This window comes from Hyperolius riggenbachi, chromosome 3 (assembly GCF_040937935.1).
Source record: "Hyperolius riggenbachi isolate aHypRig1 chromosome 3, aHypRig1.pri, whole genome shotgun sequence".
Lineage (NCBI taxonomy): Eukaryota > Metazoa > Chordata > Amphibia > Anura > Hyperoliidae > Hyperolius > Hyperolius riggenbachi.
In genome coordinates, this window is record NC_090648.1 from 276,785,713 (window position 1) to 276,804,828 (window position 19,116).

Consider the following 19,116-nt stretch of genomic DNA (forward strand, 5'->3'; position numbering starts at 1 on the left):
AAACAAAAAAATGAGTTTCACTTACCAGGGGCTTCTACCAGCCCCATGCAGCCATCCTGTGCCCTCAGTCACTCACTGCTGCTCTGGTCCCCCGCCATCAGCTAGTTTAGCCTTTGCCGACCTCGGGGGTCGGCGGGCCGCATTGCGTACATTTTCACGCATTCCTGCTGGTGCAGAAACATTAACACATACATTTTTACACGTTAGTGGTTCAACGCGTAAAAAAAAAAAAATCAAGCACAGTGCTTACTGATGTCAGCAAAATCCCCGATGTCAGCAAAAACTAAACTAGCTGATGGAGGGGGACCAGAGCAGCAGTGAGTGACTATGGGGCACAGGATGGCTGCATGGGGCTGGTAGAAGCCCCAGGTAAGTGAAACTCATTTTTTTCCTGCCTGATAACTCCTTTAAAGCAACATTTATACCTACTTGCATACCGCTGTACAAGTCATTACCATCATGACAGTTTATGGTGAGGATAGTTAAAAAAAAAAAAAAAACAGAAGTCCTCCACTTGAAATACTGTAAACAGGACTAAATACTTAATTTTGTTTTTTCCAGGTTCTACTGAAACATATTTTGCAGGACTCTGCTTCTTATTGCCCTCTAGTGATTGTAATGGCAGGGATGCCATTACTACTTTTTATTTTACTTTCTTCAAACGTATGTTAAGTGTGACGTGAGTTCAGATAATCACTAAGGAAATGTTGCACTCATACATGCAGGATAGAAGTACTCTGGGCACTGCAGGTACCTACTACTGCCAATTAAACTGTAAAAAATAGTAATTGAAGCCTCCAAGTGGCCTTTATTGATGTGCATTAGTCAGTGAACTAAGATGCACCTTAAAAGGAATTCTCATCCTAAATGAGTATTTTAGCTGTTGGTGGACTATGGTGGACAGATTCACTTACTGACATTCTTCAGAGACTGCAGCAGAAATATTTTTCACTGCAGTCCCGAGGTCTGCACTATCACAAAGTACTGCTTCTCAAACTATAGGAAAGGGGCAATTTATTATTTCTACTGCCTTCACCCAGAGCTAAATGTGTGATAATGTAATAGCAAGGAGTAGTCATCTCCTTTCTGCAATGGTTAATATAGATATTTTGCATGTGGAATATCCAGGATATTAAGAAAACAAATGGAGGATTTAGTCTGACAGGATTATGTCTATATTTGATATATTAGTTTCACTTGGACCAATCCTATAAAAGAGTCTCTTCGGTCTCTGAATTAACAGCCTTTACCCTCCATCACTAATGTAGCAGATAGTAGTATATAATGTAAGCCTGCTTGCTGGATACTGTGTGGGTGGTGTACTTCCATGAAATGCAAGGTTAATAGCTCTGCACAATCAAGCACAGTGCTTACTGATGTTGGCAAGAGAGAAAAGACGCACATTTTCAGACTGTCACATTTTTAGAATTTTACTAAGATAGATATTGCCATGTTGTGAAGTGCCTGCACAGAGAAAAGTAAACACAGAGAATGAGGGCACAGGCAACAAAGGCCAAAAGAAAAACAACAGGATAATGATCCTTGGGATAAAATGCTACAATATGAACCTTTAGACTTATAAAGCTTTAGAGAGCGGCTAAACAAATGTAACATATTCAGCTAGACATTGTTTTTTTATGTTCATGAGGAGATTCCATCACTACTTCAACCACCTTTACCAGATCAAATGAGGTAAAAAAGTAAGTCAATTTTCCTATGTACAGATAATTCTTATTCTGGGCAGCAAAACGTGCCAACTCTGCAAGTCAGGTCTCTCCAGACTTCATAAATGTAAAAGGACAAATGGAGCTTATTTTACAATTATGTAATGAACAATTTTGGACAGAGTCAAATTGGTTTGCTAGAAGTGTGAAAAGGTAATCTGTGTCAGGGATGGATTTCTGGAAAGCTACTGCTCAACGGGTGGCAGGACATGGAAGATAGGGTTACTGCATGGCTACATATGGAAAAGGGGGGCTGCAAAGGTTAAGCGATAAAAAAAGATAGGAGTTGATGCCCAAGGCAGCTGTACATAAAGGAGAGGGAATGGTGTACATTGGATATTACATGTGGACAAAGGGCTCTAAATGGATTGGAATGGACAAAATTTGGCCTGGGGGCGGGAAATTTTTTTTTTATCCATAATTATAGGTTTGGGCCTTTTGAAGCCACTGGTCAACAGTGGCTTCAAAAGAAGTCACTTAATTTCATAATTGTTTACGCAGGTTTTAAAGATAATACAAAAATTCACGCCTTCTATTCAGTCTCAATTAGTCTAGATGTCTGGGGTAAAGCCAGGTACACAGGCTAGATGACACTTGGCCGAGATGGCCGTTAAGCACAGTCTCGGCGGAGAATTTAGCATGTGTAAAGGAGACCCACGATGTTACCTTTATGTGTCCAAACTTTTGAGTGGTACTGCATCTATAGCTCTCTTGAGAAATTTAGATAGAGAAAATAGATGAAGAGTCCCCTTCAAAAATGTGGACACATGAAGTTTAGTGAATCTGGATAATTTCAAGAACTTGAATGTGCAAACACAAAACTCATCAAATGCTATGATAAAACTGGCTCTCGTGAAGACCACCCCAAAAAGAAGAAGACCAAGACTTACCTCTGCTGCAGAGGATAAGTTCATTAAAGTTACCAGCCTCCGAAATTGCAAACTAACACCTCCTTAAATTAGAGGCCATATAAATCTTATAAAAAGAGTTCAAGTAGCAGACACATCCCAATGTCACCGGTTCAGAGGAGATTGCAGCAAAGTGAACTTTAGGCATCATGAATACAAAGATGCAACTACTGAGGAGGAAGAAGAAAAAGAAGAAGAATAATACTGTTTGGATCAAGAAACACAAGGAATGGACATTAGACTAGTGGAAGTCCTAACTTTGGATTGAGGAGTCCAAATTAAGGCCTTTTTGTTCCACCAGCTGTGTCTGTGTAAGACAGAGAAAAAGGTAAGTGGACAGTTTCTACATGTCTGGTTCAAACTGTTAGGCCTCTTTCAGATTAGCAGCTGACAAGCGTGCAGTTCAGCTTCCTATCTGAAAGAGGCCTTAAAGTGACTCTGTAACAAAAATTACAACGTTTTTTCTACCATCCTACAAGTTCCTAAACCTATTCTAATGTGATCTGGCTTGCTGCAGCTCTTTCTACTATAACCATTAGAGTTGGGCCGAACCTCCGATTTTAGGTTCGCGAACCGGGTTCGCGAACTTCCGCGGAAGGTTCGGTTCGCGGTAAAGTTCGCGAACCGCAATAGACTTCAATGGGGATGCGAACTTTGAGAAAAAAAAATAATTATGCTGGCCACAAAAGTGATGGAAAAGATGTTTCAAGGGGTCTAACACCTGGAGGGGGGCATGGCGGAGTGGGATACACGCCAAAAGTCCCCAGGAAAAATCTGGATTTGACGCAAAGCAGCGTTTTAAGGGCAGAAATCACATTGAATGCTAAATGACAGGCCTAAAGTGCTTTAAAACATCTTGCATGTGTATACATCAATCAGGTAGTGTAATTAAGGTACTGCTTCACACTGCAGTGTTCTCCCCAGGCTCTTTTAGCCGGGTGCTCCACCCGGCTAGATTTGGTGACCACCCGGCTGTGATCGGCTCACCTTCTCACCTCCTCCTATGCTGTAAGCACAGTTGCCCTGCATTTTCATCTCGTCCCACCCGGCTGCTTTTTCATGCCACCCGGCTACTATTTCATGCCACCCGGCTGGAAAAAAATTCTGGGGAGAACACTGCACTGACACACCAAACTGTTCACTGAACAGAACAGGTATGCAGTGGTGGGTGGGTTCACAGAACAGGTATGCAGTGGCAGGGTCACTGAACAGGTATGCAGTGGTGGGTGGGTTCACAGAACAGGTATGCAGTGGCAGGATCACTGAACAGGTATGCAGTGGTGGGTGGGTTCACAGAACAGGTATGCAGTGGCAGGATCACTGAACAGGTATGCAGTGGTGGGTGGGTTCACAGAACAGGTATGCAGTGGTGGGTGGGTTCACAGAACAGGTATGCAGTGGCAGGATCACTGAACAGGTATGCAGTGGTGGGTGGGTTCACAGAACAGGTATGCAGTGGCAGGGTCACTGAACAGGTATGCAGTGGTGGGTGGGTTCACAGAACAGGTATGCAGTGGCAGGGTCACTGAACAGGTATGCAGTGGTGGGTGGGTTCACAGAACAGGTATGCAGTGGCAGGATCACTGAACAGGTATGCAGTGGTGGGTGGGTTCACAGAACAGGTATGCAGTGGTGGGTGGGTTCACAGAACAGGTATACAGTGGCGGGTTCACTGAACAAAACAGGTATACAGTGGCGGGTTCACAGAACAGGTATGCAGTGGCAGGTTCACTGAACACAACAGGTATGCAGTGGCGGGTTCACTAAACAGGTATGCAGTGGCGGGTCCACTGAACAGAACAGGTATGCAGTGGTGGGTTCACAGAACAGGTATGCAGTGGTGGGTTCACAGAACAGGTATGCAGTGGCAGGATCACTGAACAGGTATGCAGTGGGCTCACTGAACAGAACAGGTATGCAGCCAGGAACAAGCTAAGCCTAACTAATCTTTCCCTATGAGAGACAGACAGCAGCTCGCCCTACTCTCTCTAATGCAGGCACACGAGTGGCCGTAATGGCCGCCGCTGCCTGCCTTATATAAGGGGGGGTGGGGCTCCAGGGGCTAGTGTAGCCTAATTGGCTACACTGGGCCTGCTGACTGTGATGTAGAGGGTCAAAGTTGACCCTCATAGTGCATTGTGGGGCGAACCGAACTTCCGGAAACGTTCGCCTGCGGGAGGCGAACGCGAACCACCGAAGTTCGCCGGGAACCGTTCGCCGGCGAACCGTTCGGCCCATCTCTAATAACCATCTCTGTAATAAATCAATGTATCTTTCCCCTGTCAGACTTGTCGGCCTGTGTCTGGAAGGCTGCCAAGTTCTTCAGTGTTGAACTGTTCCTCTATGCACACTCCAGTGTGTGTTTTATTTACATAAGCCAGCAGCTTCTCTGCTATCTTATCAGTGATAGAAGAGAGCTGGATAAAAATCCTCCTCTGGAGGCTGTGAAAGGAGCTGGTCTGTCACATACTAAGGAATTAACGACATAGGCAGAGCTGTCTGCAGGAAGCCTGTAATGTTCAGTGCATGAGAGAAGCTGGGGACAGAAGGTAAACACACACAAGTGATCTCTTGAGATTCAGAAGTAAGGCTGTATACAGCCTGCTTGTGTATGGATGTATTTTCTATGTGTGGCCATGCTGTACATCAACCTACTTCCTGTTTTGGTGGCCATTTTGTTTGTTTATAAACAAACTTTTTAAAACAGTTTTTGACTACTTTTAATGCGACGGGGAGCGGTGAAATTGTGACAGAGGGTAATAGGAGATGTCCCCTAACGCACTGGTATGTTTACTTTTGTGCGATTTTAACAATACAGATTCTCTTTAAGCGTGGAGGATGTGCGATGGTGTGAGGGAGACTTTTCTGGTGACACTGTTGGCTATTTGTTCAAAATCCATAGCACATAGACTACCACAACATTCTGTAACAACAGGGTACCCAATATAGTTTGTGCTTTGTGGGAACAACACGTTTTTCAGCAGGTCAATGAACCTAGACAACTCCAGACTACATAATTGTCTTATTGAGAGTATGCAAAGCAGTCATCACTGAAAAAGGTGACTACTTTGAATAATCTAAAATGAAAACCTATTCTGATTTAAAACTTTTTGTTTACTGCATAATTCAACATGTTCCTTCATAGTTGTGTTGTCCAATGTAGAAAATAATAAAAAATAAGGGAAAAAATTTAAACACTACACACACACACACACACACACACACACACACACACACACACACACACACACACACACACACACACACACACACACACCTTTCACTTTGAGCAAAGACATCATAATTCACCAAAAGATCGATCCGAGCCGGTATTAACATCTAACATAACTGTTAACGGTTGCCACCCAGCCAATACTTGTTTGATGTAAGAGAGTCTCAGCAGTCATTTACATTGTATCACTGTGTAAGTTGAAAAAGGTGGGGCAATTTACCAGTCAGAAGTGTCTCAGTAGATCTTAAACCCTGTCACAACTTGCTTCTGAAAAGGAGGATCACTGAAGGGACTAACTGAAAATATGCTGAGCATGAAACCAGAAAGGATTGCAGAGGTTATTTCATAGCCAATAGTAACTCATCAGAGAGAGGTGCTGACAATGTCATACATTACAATATCAGGGGAACAGAGGAAAAGTCTGGGAGCATCTTACCACATCACACTCTTTTACACCAAATACCAATGGCACAGCCTCTCCAGGCATGTGTTCAGTATGTCATGTACAGCAGCCCCTCTCCTTCAAACACTAACTACTGCAACAACTTACAAATCATTGAATTTCTCCAGTGTCAAGTCCGGCGTAAATACATCTAAAAGGCCAATAACCTGCAGAGGAGAAAAGGAAAAAGTTCAAATTAGTGACAAAGCAGTATAATTTAAATTATTCTAAGTACACACAAGTATCTCTAAAAGTGCAGCCACAAGAAAAGTACTTAAATAAATGGAATGAGAATGCACACATGTAAAAAAGTCGCCAGGAAATTTGGGTGCAGGGTGATGCTGAAATACTGCTCACCCTGCTGTGGTAAATTTCCAGATGATATTAATTACTTTTCTATCCCCAAGGCGCCGTGCAGCGGGAGTAAGATGCAATTCGTCTTACAGCTATTGCTGATGGCCAAATTGTACTGTTTTTATTGTAATTTGAGCTTCATCTGTTACTGGCACCCAAATTACTTAGCGAGTGCCGCTGTAGCAGTTATTCAAATTACGGCCTGTGGCAGCGCCAGAAATGTCCTTGGCCACGTGGAGCCCTTTTTACCCAATTTGATGAGAATAAAACACATAGCACTAAAAAGAAGCTAGATCTTTAGGAATTTGATTATGAACCATGCGATTTCTTTCGTGGACACATTCCCACCTCCTTTTCTTTATCACACTAAATATGCATTCCACATTAAATGTAAGCACCCCCAGGGGCTACCCTGCAGTGTGCCTGAAATGTAGCATGGTACATTGTATATGGTACTGCCACAGAATAGGAGCTTTTGTGATCAGGGCTCTCTATTCCTGAAGCGTTTAAAATGTGGTGATCACCAAAAGGATCCTTTGCTTTATCTTTTTCATAATGTTGAAAATCTTTCTCCTGATGCTCAAAATGCTCCTAGATTTCCGGTTCCCTCAGTGTTTTCGCTAAGAGACCCATAAAGTCTGCGACTGGGCTTAGACAAAGGCCACTGCACATGCAGTAACTGCGCTTGCGCAGAACACTCCCAGGACCATGCATGAGCAGTGTTACTGCAACTTAGCTGGATTGCAGGCCTCACAACTGCACAATGGAGGAGACTAGGACGACAGTAAGGGAACAGACAGACTATAGGGGGCTGTAGGAAGCCCAATGAAAGTATAAACCCTTTTCATTTCATCCGGGTTTTACATTAAAGTATGATTCCTTCTAGACATTGCTATAAAGATTGGCTGCATTTAAGCCTAATATTTTAGCTTTAAAAGGATGCTGAAAGAATAAACAACTAACAATGTGCTACATTTCTCAGGGATGCAAATACAAATATGGAGATCCAAGTTCAAATGGTTCCAAGCTCCGCAGAGCACCGAAAGAAAGAGAGAAAGAAAGAAAGAAAGAAAGAAAGAAAGAAAGAAAGAAAGAAAGAAAGAAAGAAAGAAAGAAAGAAAGAAAGAAAGAAAGAAAGAAAGAAAGAAAGAAAGAAAGAAAGCACACCACTATCTCAAGCAAGAGGTTATTCAACTCTGGTTTATTACAATGGCACCATCATTTTACTAGAGAAGCTGCAGGAGTGAAAAGTGGACAATAAGTTTAATATATTGTACATAAGTATTTGGGGTATTTTAGCACAAATCCATATACTATTGCCATCATTCACAGCAAGTTTCCAAACAAAAATTGCAGACTAAAGTTAAAAGACAATATTCAAAGCGGATTGGAGATGAAAAACTAACTATAACAAGTAACTTGTCTATATATCTTATCTAAAGTTTAGATAGTTTACACAGCAAATCTAGCTGCATACAGCTTCAACAGTTTAAGATGATATATTCCTGTGATACAATGAGAGCGGCCATGTTCTGTTTGTCATCATTACACAGGTAATCTGCAACTGCATCTCCGCCCCTCAGCCTGTGAAAAATTCACTCCTCCCTCCCCTCTGCAATCTCTAGCTAGTAACCTTCTCCTCCTGCCCAGACTGAGCTCCCATAAGACCTTGCTACATGGGTTTGAGTGCGTTTGGCGTTTTGTAGAAGCTGTGGACGAGGCTTGTTTAGTTTATAAGGAATTAAGTGTATTAAAACAAAAAACAAAAAAAACTATTTGGCTTGAGGAATGCCCTATAAACCAGTGTTTCCCAACCGCTGTTCCGCGGCACACTAGTGTGCCGCGGAACGTTGCCTGGTGTGCCGTGCTCTTATCCCCCCTCCCGCCCGTCCCTGCGGCCGCCGCTGTTATTACCTTAGCAGCGGCCGCTCTCCCCTCTCCAGACCATGTATATGCTAGCAGCGTATCTCCGGCTGCTCTGTGTGATGCACTGATGCGGAAGGAGGCAGGGCTCGGTTACCATAGTAACGGCGATACATATCGCCGTTACAGGAAGTCGCTGCCCTCCTTTCTTCCGCATCAGTGCATCACACAGAGCAGCCGGAGATACGCTGCTTGAATATACACGCGCCGGAGAGGGGAGAGCGGCCGCTGTTAACAAGGTAATAACAGAGGCGGCCGCGGGGACGGGCGGGAGGCACTAATCTGGCTATACTGGGGCACTATTCTGGGGTACTATGCTGGCTATCCTGGGGCACTAAACTGGCTATACTGGGGCACTATTCTAGCTATACTGGGGCACTATTCTGGCTATACTGGGGCACTATACTAGCTATACTGGGGGGCTATACTGGGGCACTATACTGGCTATACTGGGGCACTATACTGGGGCACTAAACTGGCTATACTGGGGCACTATACTAGCTATACTGGGGCACAATACTGGCTATACTGGGGGGGCTATACTGGGGTACTATACTGGCTGTACTGGGGCACTATACTGGCTATACTGGGGCACTATACTAGCTATACTGGGGGGCTATACTGGGGCACTATACTGGCTATACTGGGGCACTATACTGGGGCACTAAACTGGCTATACTGGGGCATTATTCTGGGGCACTATACTAGCTATACTGGGGCACTATACTAGCTATACTGGGGCACAATACTGGCTATACTGGGGGGCTATACTGGGGTACTATACTGGCTATACTGGGGCACTATACTGGCTATACTGGGGCACTATACTAGCTATACTGGGGGGCTATACTGGGGCACTATACTGGCTATACTGGGGCACTATACTGGGGCACTAAACTGGCTATACTGGGGCACTATTCTGGGGCACTATACTAGCTATACTGGGGCACAATACTGGCTATACTGGGGGGCTATACTGGGGTACTATACTGGCTATACTGGGGCACTATACTGGCTATACTGGGGCACTATACTAGCTATACTGGGGGGCTATACTGGGGCACTATACTGGCTATACTGGGGCACTATACTGGGGCACTAAACTGGCTATACTGGGGCACTATTCTGGGGCACTATACTAGCTATACTGGGGCACAATACTGGCTATACTGGGGGGCTATACTGGGGTACTATACTGGCTATACTGGGGCACTATACTGGCTATACTGGGGCACTATACTGAGGCAACTAAACTCCCTACACTGGGGCAACTATGCCAGCTATGCAGCCGCACACCCCCCCATAGCGGCACTGTCCACTAGGTCGCGCAAACAACCGGGGGCCGCATCGCCCCCACCGCGCGCGCGCCGTTCCCCGGAGAAAAATTTGGTCAGACAGTGTTCCCCGGGCCGGAAAAGGTTGGGAAACACTGCTATAAACTATATGTAAGGAACACAATTATGCAATGTATAAAACTTCATCTCGGATGCACTTTAAAAGCAGGGCTGTGGAGTCGGTACAAAAATATTCAAACTCCTTAGTTTACGAAACTGCTGACTAACTCCGACTCCAGGTACCCAAAATGTCTCCAACTCCTCGACTCCGACTCCTTAGTCTAATACTTACCAGGGCTGTGAATTTTGTCCAAAAATCTTCCGACTCCCGACTCCTTAGTTTATGAAATCACGACTGACTCCGGGTAACCAAAATTGCTCCGACTCAGACTCCACAGCCCTGTTTAAAAAAGACAGCTGCACCCTTAAGGAGGCACTTAAGTCGAGTAAAAAAAATGAGTTTTACTCACCTGGGGCTTCCCTCAGCCCCCTGCAGCCGATCGGTGCCCTCGCCGTGTCTCTGCGATGCTCCAGTCCCCGGCGGCGACCACTTCCGGTTTCGCCGTCAGGGAAGCTCCCAGGTGAGTAAAACTCTTTTTTTACTCGACTTAAGGTTCACTTTAAAGTGGATCCGAGATAAACTTTTACTCATTGCATAATTGTGTTCCTTCCATATACCGTATATTCCGACGTATAAGACGACTGGGCGCATAAGACGATCCCCCACATTTTCCAGCTAAAATATAGAGTTTAGGATGTACTCGTCGTTTAAGACTACCCCTCTTCTAACGCACACCAAATAAACATTAAAAAAAAAAAATCATATAGTGGTGCTATGTATGAACACATACTGGTGTTGTACTGTATGTGGTACCCAGTATATAACAGTATATAGGTGATTGACTGGTTGGATTGGTCAACTCTCCCTGTTTATCAGAGTGGTATGGAAGAATAGATCGCATTGTGCCCATAAAACATGCCTCTTTCACACTTCTGGCCCACCCTTGTAACCCATTTACCTCCTTCTCTGCCTCTCAGATCTTACACATGTGCGCCTACGCCGCTTGACTACAGTCCTCAGCAGCAAGATCTGAGAGTGGGTAACAGGATAGGGGAGCGTATCACCCACCATCAATGACACCAGGCGTATAAGACGACCCCTGACTTTCCAGAAGATTTGCAAGGGTTAAAAAGTAGTCTTATATGCCAGAATATACAGAAGTTTATAGTGCATTCCTCAAGCCAAATACTTTGTTTTGTTTTAATACTCTAATTCCCTATAAACTAAACAAGCCTCGCCCACAGCTTCTCCAGAGAGCCTTGGCACTCTCAGCCTCAGTAGCAGAGGCTTATGGTTACTAGCCAGAGGTGTCAGAGGCAGAGGGGAGGAGGGATTAGGTGAGGAGTGAAGTGAAGTTTTCACAGGCTGAGGGTTGGAGATACAGATCAGCTTGCCTGTGTGTAATGTGACAAACAGAACTTGGCTGCCCTCATTGTATCACAGGAATAAATGATCATGAACTGTTAAAGCTGTTTGCAGCTAGATTTGCTGAGTAAACTATCTAAAAACTTTACTTGTTACAGTTAGTTTTTCATCTCAGATTCACTTTAAATGCAAAGGTGAGTTATCTACTCCCATCCAGACATGCAGGTAAGCTATAATTGTCATTCCTTTGCTGGGATATGCTGATAACGGATGACTGCAGTAACTGTGGTCCGGGGATCCATAGCTTGATTTTCCACATTGTAAACAGTTTATAGGCTCAGCCCACTTGTTTGTAGATCTGCTGGGTCTCCAAATTGAATGTGTGCATGCAAATACATAGTACAGCCACAGTTCATCTTTACATTGTTGGAAATTAGAGACTTTTGTGAGTTATTGGCACATCTGAGCTAGGGAGTACTACTGATTGTTTGACTACATGTCCAGGGGAAGTGGATAACCACCATCACTTTAAAAATGTAGAATTATCTTTTAATGGCATTCAGTTAATAAAATGACTTTCAGATTGAAGACACAGTATATATACAGTAAATCTCAGAACCTAAGAAGGAGGCTGCCATATTTATTTCTTTTTAAACAATACCAGTTGCCTGGCAGTCCTGCTGACCCTTCTGGCATCAGTAGTCTCCGAATCACACACCTGAAACAAGCATGCAGCTAATCTGGTCAGATTTCTGTTATACACCCTGAACAAGCACGCAGATTAGAGGTTTCTACCTACAAGTATTAGAGGCAGTGGATCAGCAGGCAATGCATATGGTTTAAATTAAATATATCAGCCTCCATATCGCTTCTCACTTCAGGTTCCCTTTAAGATGGTAGGCTGTCAAGCACCTCTTCCAATCTGTCCCACAGTTACTGCACAGTAAGGGCCCATTCACACTTGCTATCAGGCGACTTTTTGCGTTGAACACGAAAAAATTGCCACACTTTTTAGCAATCGCGTTTATCGCTTCTATAGTACTGAAACTAATCACTGGGAAATCGCGTGAAAATGGTGCAGGCTACATGTTTGTGTTTGGTGATTTGCATTAATCGCCGGCAATTAATGAAAATCGCCCAAGTGAGAATGGGCCCATAGGGTATTATTGCACTAGCACTTTAAAAAGTGCTAGTGCTTGAGCGTTTTGCCGAAATCGCCGGCAAAACTATCTAGTATGAATGGGCCTGAAGGTCAGGTGAAACAAGGCCTAGTGGTCCAGTTTCTGCTGACAAACTTCAGCTGTTGGTGTGCTAATCCAGCAGTGAAAAGTTTCTCCAATCACCATAAGGCAGATTGCTAGTAAGCTGTCCATTCTCCCAAAGCAGAGACAGGAGAATCTGTTCAGGTTTGTTCAAGAAAGAGCTCTTTCTTGCAGCGGATGGTTGACCAAACCAGCAGACAAAAAAATGTCACCGACCAGGTGCAGCATAAAACAAAAACATCAGGCCAACCCTGAAATTTAAAAATGCTCCAATATATCAGCACACCGGTTTTCAAGAAGTCACGCTCTTTATTAAAGAAAATCTGTAGCGAAAAAAACGTCCCCTGGGGGGTACTCACCTTGGGTGGGGGAAGCCTTTGGATCCTATTGAGGCTTCCCCCGTCCTCCTCGGTCCCACGGTGGCGGTGAAAATCCTCCCAGAGCGGCGGCGAAGTAAATATTTACCTCCGTGGCTACAGCACAGGCGCAGTATCCGCTCTTCCCATGGAGATAGGCGGAAATAGCCGATCTCCGTCGGGCCACTCTACTGCGCAGGCACAAGTCTCCTGCTCAGTAGAGCCGAGCGGACCCAACGGAGATCGGCTATTTCCTCCTATCTCCGTCAGAAGAGCCGAAACAGCACCCTCGCAGGAGCCTGGAAAGTTAAATATTGAACAGGCTGTCGGATTTGTCGCGCCGGCTTTGAAGGGCTGCAGCGACACCCCCGTGGGACGTAGGAGGATGGGGGAAGCCTCATTAGGATCCTGAGTCTTCCCCCTCCCGAGGTAAGTACCGCCCCCAGGGGATGTTTTTCTTGTTACAGTGTCTCTTTAAGCCATATAGTCCACAAGAATACCCGACAATTGTTTCAGGGGATGCGCATGGTCCCCCTTTATCAAGGCGTGTGGTTACGATCTCAAATAGTATATGTCTTATATCGTAACCACGCGCCTTGATAAAGGGGGACCCTGTGCGGCCCCCCAAAACAATTGTCAGATATTCTTGTGGACTATATGGCTTAAAAAAAAAAAGAAAGAAAGAAAAAGAAAGAAAGAAAGAAAAAAAAAAGAGCGTGACTTCTTGAAAAACGGTGTGCTGATATATTGGAAAACTTTGACTTTGTGGCACTGCCTATGCCACGATATCAAAGCACCCAACCTTGCAGATTGGAGTGCCCACTAACACCCTTTATATGTTGCAAGCCTGAAATTAAGTTCACTTATCAGAACATAGACAAGCAGGACAAGGGTAAAGAGAGCCCAGGATACGATAAAACCGAGTTAAAAAAGTTAAACGAGAGAAAGATCGAGGTGGCTTACCTCTCAAGATGACACAATCTATTTGTAAAGGAAACATGAATTTATTAGCACTGGCAACCAGGGCTGTGGAGTCGGTCCAAAAATCCACCGACTCCGACTCCTGAGTTTAGGATTCCACCGACTCAGACTCCTCTAATTTGCATAATACAATTTTGTTGATTAAAAGTATGTAACATGAAATTCGTCTCTTAACTGCCAACCCTTAGGAATTTTACAAGACAACTGAAGTGAGAAGGATATGTAGACTACTATATTTATTCCCTTTAGACTAAAACTAGTCCTTGGTAAGAGTACTTGTAAAAAGGTACAAACCGGAACAAAGAACATCTATCGGGCCCTAGGCAATGTAAGTGTGGGTACATGTAAGAATGATGTGCAGGTACTCTGCAGGGGAATGAGGAGATTGTAAACAGACAACACCTCTGTATTCAATGTGCACAGCATTCTCAGTGGATTCCCTGCAGCTCTGTGGGGAGTGCATATGTAGAGTATAGTACTACTGTGTAACAAAGTAAACCTGAGACAGATGAAATTAAAGTTTTATACATACCTGGGGCTTCCTCCAGCCGCCTTCAGGATAATCAGTCCCTCGTTGTCCTCCTCCACCACCTGGATCTTCTGCTATGAGTCCAAGTACTTGAGCCAGTCAGGCGTAGTGCGCATGCACACACTCCGCCGCCAGGAGCATACTACACCTGTGCAGCACTATTGCGCAGGTGCAGAATGTTCCTGGCTGTGGGAGCGGCATGCGGCCGGACAGCGCTGACTGGCTGAATTACCAGGACTCATAGCAGAAGATCCAGGTGGTGGAGGACAGCGAGGGACTGATTAGCCTGAAGGGGGCTGGAGGAAGCCCCAGGTATGTATAAAACTTTACTTTTCATCCGTCTCAGTTACCCTTTAAAGAGAACCCGAGGTGGGTTTGAAGAATATTATCTGCATACAGAGGCTGAATCTGCCTATACAGCCCGGCCTCTGTTGCTATCCCAAACCCCCCTAAGGTCCCCCTGCACTCTGCAATCCCTCGTAAATCACAGCCACGCTGCTGACAAACAGCTTGTCAGAGCTGGCTGTGTTTATCTCTATAGTGTCAGTCTGCTGCTCTCCCCGCCTCCTGCAGAACTCCAGTCCCTGCCTGCATCCCTTCCCTCCCTGCTGATTGGAGGGAAGGGACGGGGGCAGGGACCGGAGCTATGCAGGAGGCGGGGGAGCAGCTGAGACTGACACTTCAGATGTAAACACAGCCTCACAGCACGGCTGTGATTTATGAGGGATTGCAGAGTGCAGGGCGACCTTAGTGGGGTTTGGGATAGCAACAGAGGCTGGGCTGTATAGGCAGATCCAGTCTCTGTATGCAGATAACATTCTTTAAATCTCTTTAATTTGTAGTTACCAAACCAAATTTTAATAACATATCACATTATTTGATTTCATCAGCAAAGGGAGTGCATACATTTGCATAAATCAGCATCAATGCAGAATTATTTCCATTTCGTTGACCATCTCTATTAGTGACACAGCTACACATCAGGCTTTATTCTTACAGCATAAATGTTATTTAGTATATATAAGAGATTCCTGTGTACACATCATATATACAGTCACAATCAGATATGTATATCTGACCTTAAAAATACGGGGACTGCTTTATTGAAGCAGCACAAGTAACTAATTTTGATTGGTTTATTTCATTTTTGTGGACTAAGCAAAGCTATTACTGTATATATACTGTATATATACATTATTTTTAATGACTATTATCTGAGAAATAGAACATTTTATCATATTTTCTATTTTAATTACAGTTACAAATTCATTCAGAGTCGGAGTCGGTGCATTTTTTCCCCGACTCCGACTCCAGGCACCCAAAATTGCCCAACTCCGACTCAGACTCAGACTCCACAGCCCTGCTGGCAACGCATTTTGTGGTTGCATGCTCACTTCATCAAACATAAGGCCAATCAAGTGCCACAATTTAACGAAGTTCGGAGCGTCTCCCTCTGCACCCGCTTCATGTGGTTGGTTGTCCCTCAAGCAACCTACCTTTGTGAGTATAATCTCATCTCCTCCCTTCTTTTATCTCTACAAACTAAGGGGTTGATTCACTAAAGGAAATAGCGCAAGTAATCTCCTGTTACCCGCACTACTTCCACAGCGTGCTTTAAATGTACTGTGCTGCATGCTACGCACGCTATTTGCCACATAGCAAGCGCATACACAGGAGCGCACGCTATGCTGCAGGTAGCAGCCTATTAGGCCAATCAGAGTTCGGAATTCAAGTTCTTTATAGTGATTGGATGTGAAGATGCTCAGTGCAGGAGTGGAGAAGCGCTCCTTATTTGCTGGAAGGAGGCTTAAGGTAATAAGAGTTCGCTATGCTGCACTACCCGCAGCATAGCGTGCGCTCCTGTGTATCCATGCGCTACGCGGCTAACAGCATGCAGCGAATTACATTTAAAGCACGCTGTGGAAATAGCACAACAGAAGGTTACTTGCGCCATTTCCCTTAGTGAATCAACCCCTAAGTGACATTTCCCTTAGTGAATCAACTCCTAAGCGCTATTGTGCTCCCATTGTCTCTGCATTTCTTTTTAACCACTTGCCGACCGCCCAGAGCCGATGGGCAGCGGCAAAGTGGTGCGCAGAACAGCCGTAATGCGCCAATCAGCGACGGCTCGTTCTGCGCTCTCTGGCCGGGATCACACGCGCATCCACCAGCAATAGGCTCCGCCCACCCGCGACATCAACCCGCCGGCCGCTCGGAAGCGCCGGCGGGTTGTTAACCCAGAGATCGCCGCATAGTAAGCGTACAATACGCTTTGTAATGTATACAAAGCGTATTATACAGGCTGCCTCCTGCCCTGGTGGTCCCAGTGATCGAGGGACTACCAGGGCAGGCTGCAGCCCTCCCTGTCTGCACACACACACACACACACACACACACACACTGATCTGCCTCCCCCCTGCCCTCTGATTGCCCACAGCACTCATCAGACCCCCCCCCCTCTGCCCACCCCCAGACCCATGTTTGCACCCAATCACCCCCCTTAATCACCCATCAATCACTCCCTGTCACTATCTGTCAACGCTATTTTTTAGGTTAGGTCCTAAACTGCCCCCCTGGGGGCTCCTGATCACCCCCCCACACACACACACTCCCCAGACCCCCCCCCCCCCCCGTGTACTGTACACATCTATTCTTCCCTGTAATCATCCACTGATCGCCTGTCAATCACCCATCAATCACCCCCTGTCACTAACACCCATCAGATGAGACCCTAACCTGCCCCTTGCGGGCACCTGATCACCTGCCCGCACCATCAGATCGCCCGCAGACCACTCTCAGATCGCCTCCGAAGTGCATGGTTTACATCTGTTCTCCCCTCTAATCACCCTACTAATCCTCCATCAAATCACCCAGTCACCACCTGTCACTGCTACCTATCAGATCAAGCCCTAATCTGCCCCTTGCGGGCACTCAATCACCCGCCCACACCCTCAGATTGCCCTCAGACCCCCCCTTATCAATTTGCCAGTGCATTGCTTGCATATATTCTCCGCTGTAATCACCTACTGATCACCCATCAATCACCCAGTCACCCCCTGTCACCACCTGTCACTGCAACCCATCAGATCAGACCCTCATCTGCCCCTTGCAGGCACCCAATCACCCACCCACACCCTCAGAACGCAATCAGACGTTGCGTTTTAGGGGACGTTATGGTCGCATAACGTGCCCCTAACGCAGCATATGGTGGTGTTGAAGTTGGACATCAGATTGAGCTGCGTTATGCAGCTCTCAAAGCAGCCGCTCCAGGTTAGTGATAGGAAGTTCGGATCTTTTTAAGGATTCGGATCATTTGAATCGGATCATTGTAAAAAGATCCGGATCTTTGAACTGAATCATTTGAATCATTTTACTAGGGAAGCAGACTGGGTGAAATGACTAGCAGGACAGGACTTTCCCTGCACTGTACATTCTGTATGTTCCTGTTTCTTCCAGACAGACATTCACTGTGAACCGAATCTTTCACTGTGATGATCCGGATGATTCGACTCACAAAAGAGATCCGGATCAAATGAACGATTAGTTCATGCTCCGGACAACACTACAGTCCTACCACGAGTCTCTGCAGTGCAGTGAATATGAATTAGCCATGTGGCTGGCCGCAGAGGAGGGGAGACCTCCTCCTCCAACATTACTGAGCATGTGCAAGCAGTCTAACGCTGCTTAGCCCAGTTTAACGTACAGCATGCAGCACTTTGTTTAAACGTGCTGCGTTACTACCTAACGCAACGTGTGCACTGTGAACAGCACAATTGATTTTACAGTGCTGCGAGTTAGGCTGCGTTACTGGCTGCTGTAACGTGGGACTTTAACGTCCCACTGTGAAACCAGCCTTAGGATTTCAAAGGGCATTTTCAGGCATTTGGTTTCTAGACTACTCCTCACGGTTTAGGGCCCCTAAAATGTCAGGGCAGTATAGGAACCCCACAAGTGACCCCATTTTAGAAAGAAGACACCCCAAGGTATTCCGTTAGGTGTATGGTGAGTTCATAGAAGATTTTATTTTTTTGTCACAAGTTAGTGGAAAATGACACTTTGTGTAAAAAACAATAAAAAACAATTTCCGCTAACTTGTGACAAAAAAAAAAAAAAAAAAAAAAAAAAAAAAAAAAATCTTCTATGAACTCAGCATACTCCTAACGGAATACCTTGGGGTGTCCTCTTTCTAAAATGGGGTCACTCGTGGGGTTCCTATACTGCCCTGGCATTTTAGGGGCCCTAAAGCGTGAGGAGTTGTCTAGGAACCAAATGCCTCAAAATGACCTGTGAAATCCTAAAGGTACTCATAGGAAGTTGGGCCCATTAGCGCACCTAGGCTGCAAAAAAGTGTCACACATGTGGTATCGCCGTACTCAGGAGAAGTAGTATAATGTGTTTTGGGGTGTATTTTTACACATACCCATGCTGGGTGGGATAAATCTCTCTGTAAATGGACAATTGTGTGTGAAAAAAAAAAATTTAAAAAAAAAAATCTCATTTACAGAGATATTTCTCCCACCCAGCATGAGTATGTGTAAAAAATACACCCCAAAACACATTATACTATTCCTCTAGAGTACAGTGATACCACGTGTGACCCCTTTTTGCAGCCTAGGTGCGCTAAGGGGCCCAAAGTCCTATGAGC

At 45.2% G+C, this 19,116-nt stretch overlaps 1 protein-coding gene across 1 annotated transcript in view; it reads right to left on the reverse strand.

Moving 5' to 3' along the window:
- The window catches only part of MAPK12 (mitogen-activated protein kinase 12), a 165,093-nt gene that overhangs the window by 89,974 nt on the left and 56,003 nt on the right, over window positions 1-19,116 (reverse strand). Inside the window, exon 3 of the mRNA XM_068276361.1 lies at window positions 6,415-6,473. Coding sequence (XP_068132462.1) covers window positions 6,415-6,473 — 59 coding nt within the window. The remainder of the gene's footprint in view (window positions 1-6,414; window positions 6,474-19,116) is intronic.